Genomic DNA, 861 nt, shown 5'->3' on the forward strand with positions numbered 1-861 from the left:
TTAAAATTTGGATACAACGCAGTACGTACCCTAGCTTTACGTGCAGTTTCACGTTCACTTCATTTGATAATAATTGTAATGGTATCATTAGATGGTATAGTGTAGTGTATAATATGAACATTTGATTACACTCTAGTTAAAAGTCATGTGTAAGTTTTTCTAAGTCATTACATTGTTTCCAGATGACAGTAGATACAAAGAACTTGTGTTTATTGCAAAGCTGGAAATTTCCGTAGTGGTCATTGCCTATGTCTGTCACGAAATGCTGAAAATAGAAAATCATGTAAACTTGCAGCATAGAGGAAGGAAGAGAGATATATCACCTGATTCTGATGACAGCTCAGAAGAAGACCTGGTAAGTAGAAACATAATCCTAAGGACTTCAATCACTATATTATATATGATACATGCCGTTCTTGCTAACACAGTTAACTAAACATTTCTTTCTTGAAAGCAAGTGGACATTTAACTGACAAGATAATAGGTCACCGTGTGTCCAAAATTTATTTCAGGTGTTCATGCAAGTTCTGGCCATATATTAACTTTTTTGCTTTCAGCTAAGCAAAAGGAATAAGTTCGTTATTTATGTTGACATGGGTAGTTCCTGTACTAATACAAAATGCTTTCAGTCAAAGATATACGATTTTAAAAGAAGCAAAGGAGATGCGAGTGGCCGAGAAACTCCGCAGCCAAGTACAAGCGAAGTGCGTGCTCACTCACCAATGTCCATGCCAGATCTGGTAAGAAGATTCGTTATTTACAATATAGTATTCTGTGTTATTATGTGTACTAACTACACTTTTCCCTTATTGCCACGTAAAAGAGTATTGCCACGTAAGAGTATTTCATTTTCTGCCAACG

General features: G+C 35.8%; 1 protein-coding gene across 2 annotated transcripts in view; it reads left to right on the forward strand.

The window, feature by feature from the left end:
- The window catches only part of LOC106820067, a 6,021-nt gene extending 5,271 nt beyond the window's left edge, over positions 1 to 750 (forward strand). For both annotated transcript variants that reach the window (XM_014824628.1, XM_014824627.1), the window contains exon 4: positions 630 to 750. In XM_014824628.1, coding sequence (XP_014680114.1) covers positions 630 to 744 — 115 coding nt within the window. In that variant the 3' untranslated portion in view covers positions 745 to 750. The remainder of the gene's footprint in view (positions 1 to 629) is intronic.
- The last annotated feature ends 111 nt before the right edge of the window (positions 751 to 861 follow it).

This window comes from Priapulus caudatus, unplaced genomic scaffold, assembly GCF_000485595.1.
Source record: "Priapulus caudatus unplaced genomic scaffold, Priapulus_caudatus-5.0.1 Scaffold6247, whole genome shotgun sequence".
Classification (NCBI taxonomy): Eukaryota; Metazoa; Priapulida; class Priapulimorpha; order Priapulimorphida; family Priapulidae; genus Priapulus; species Priapulus caudatus.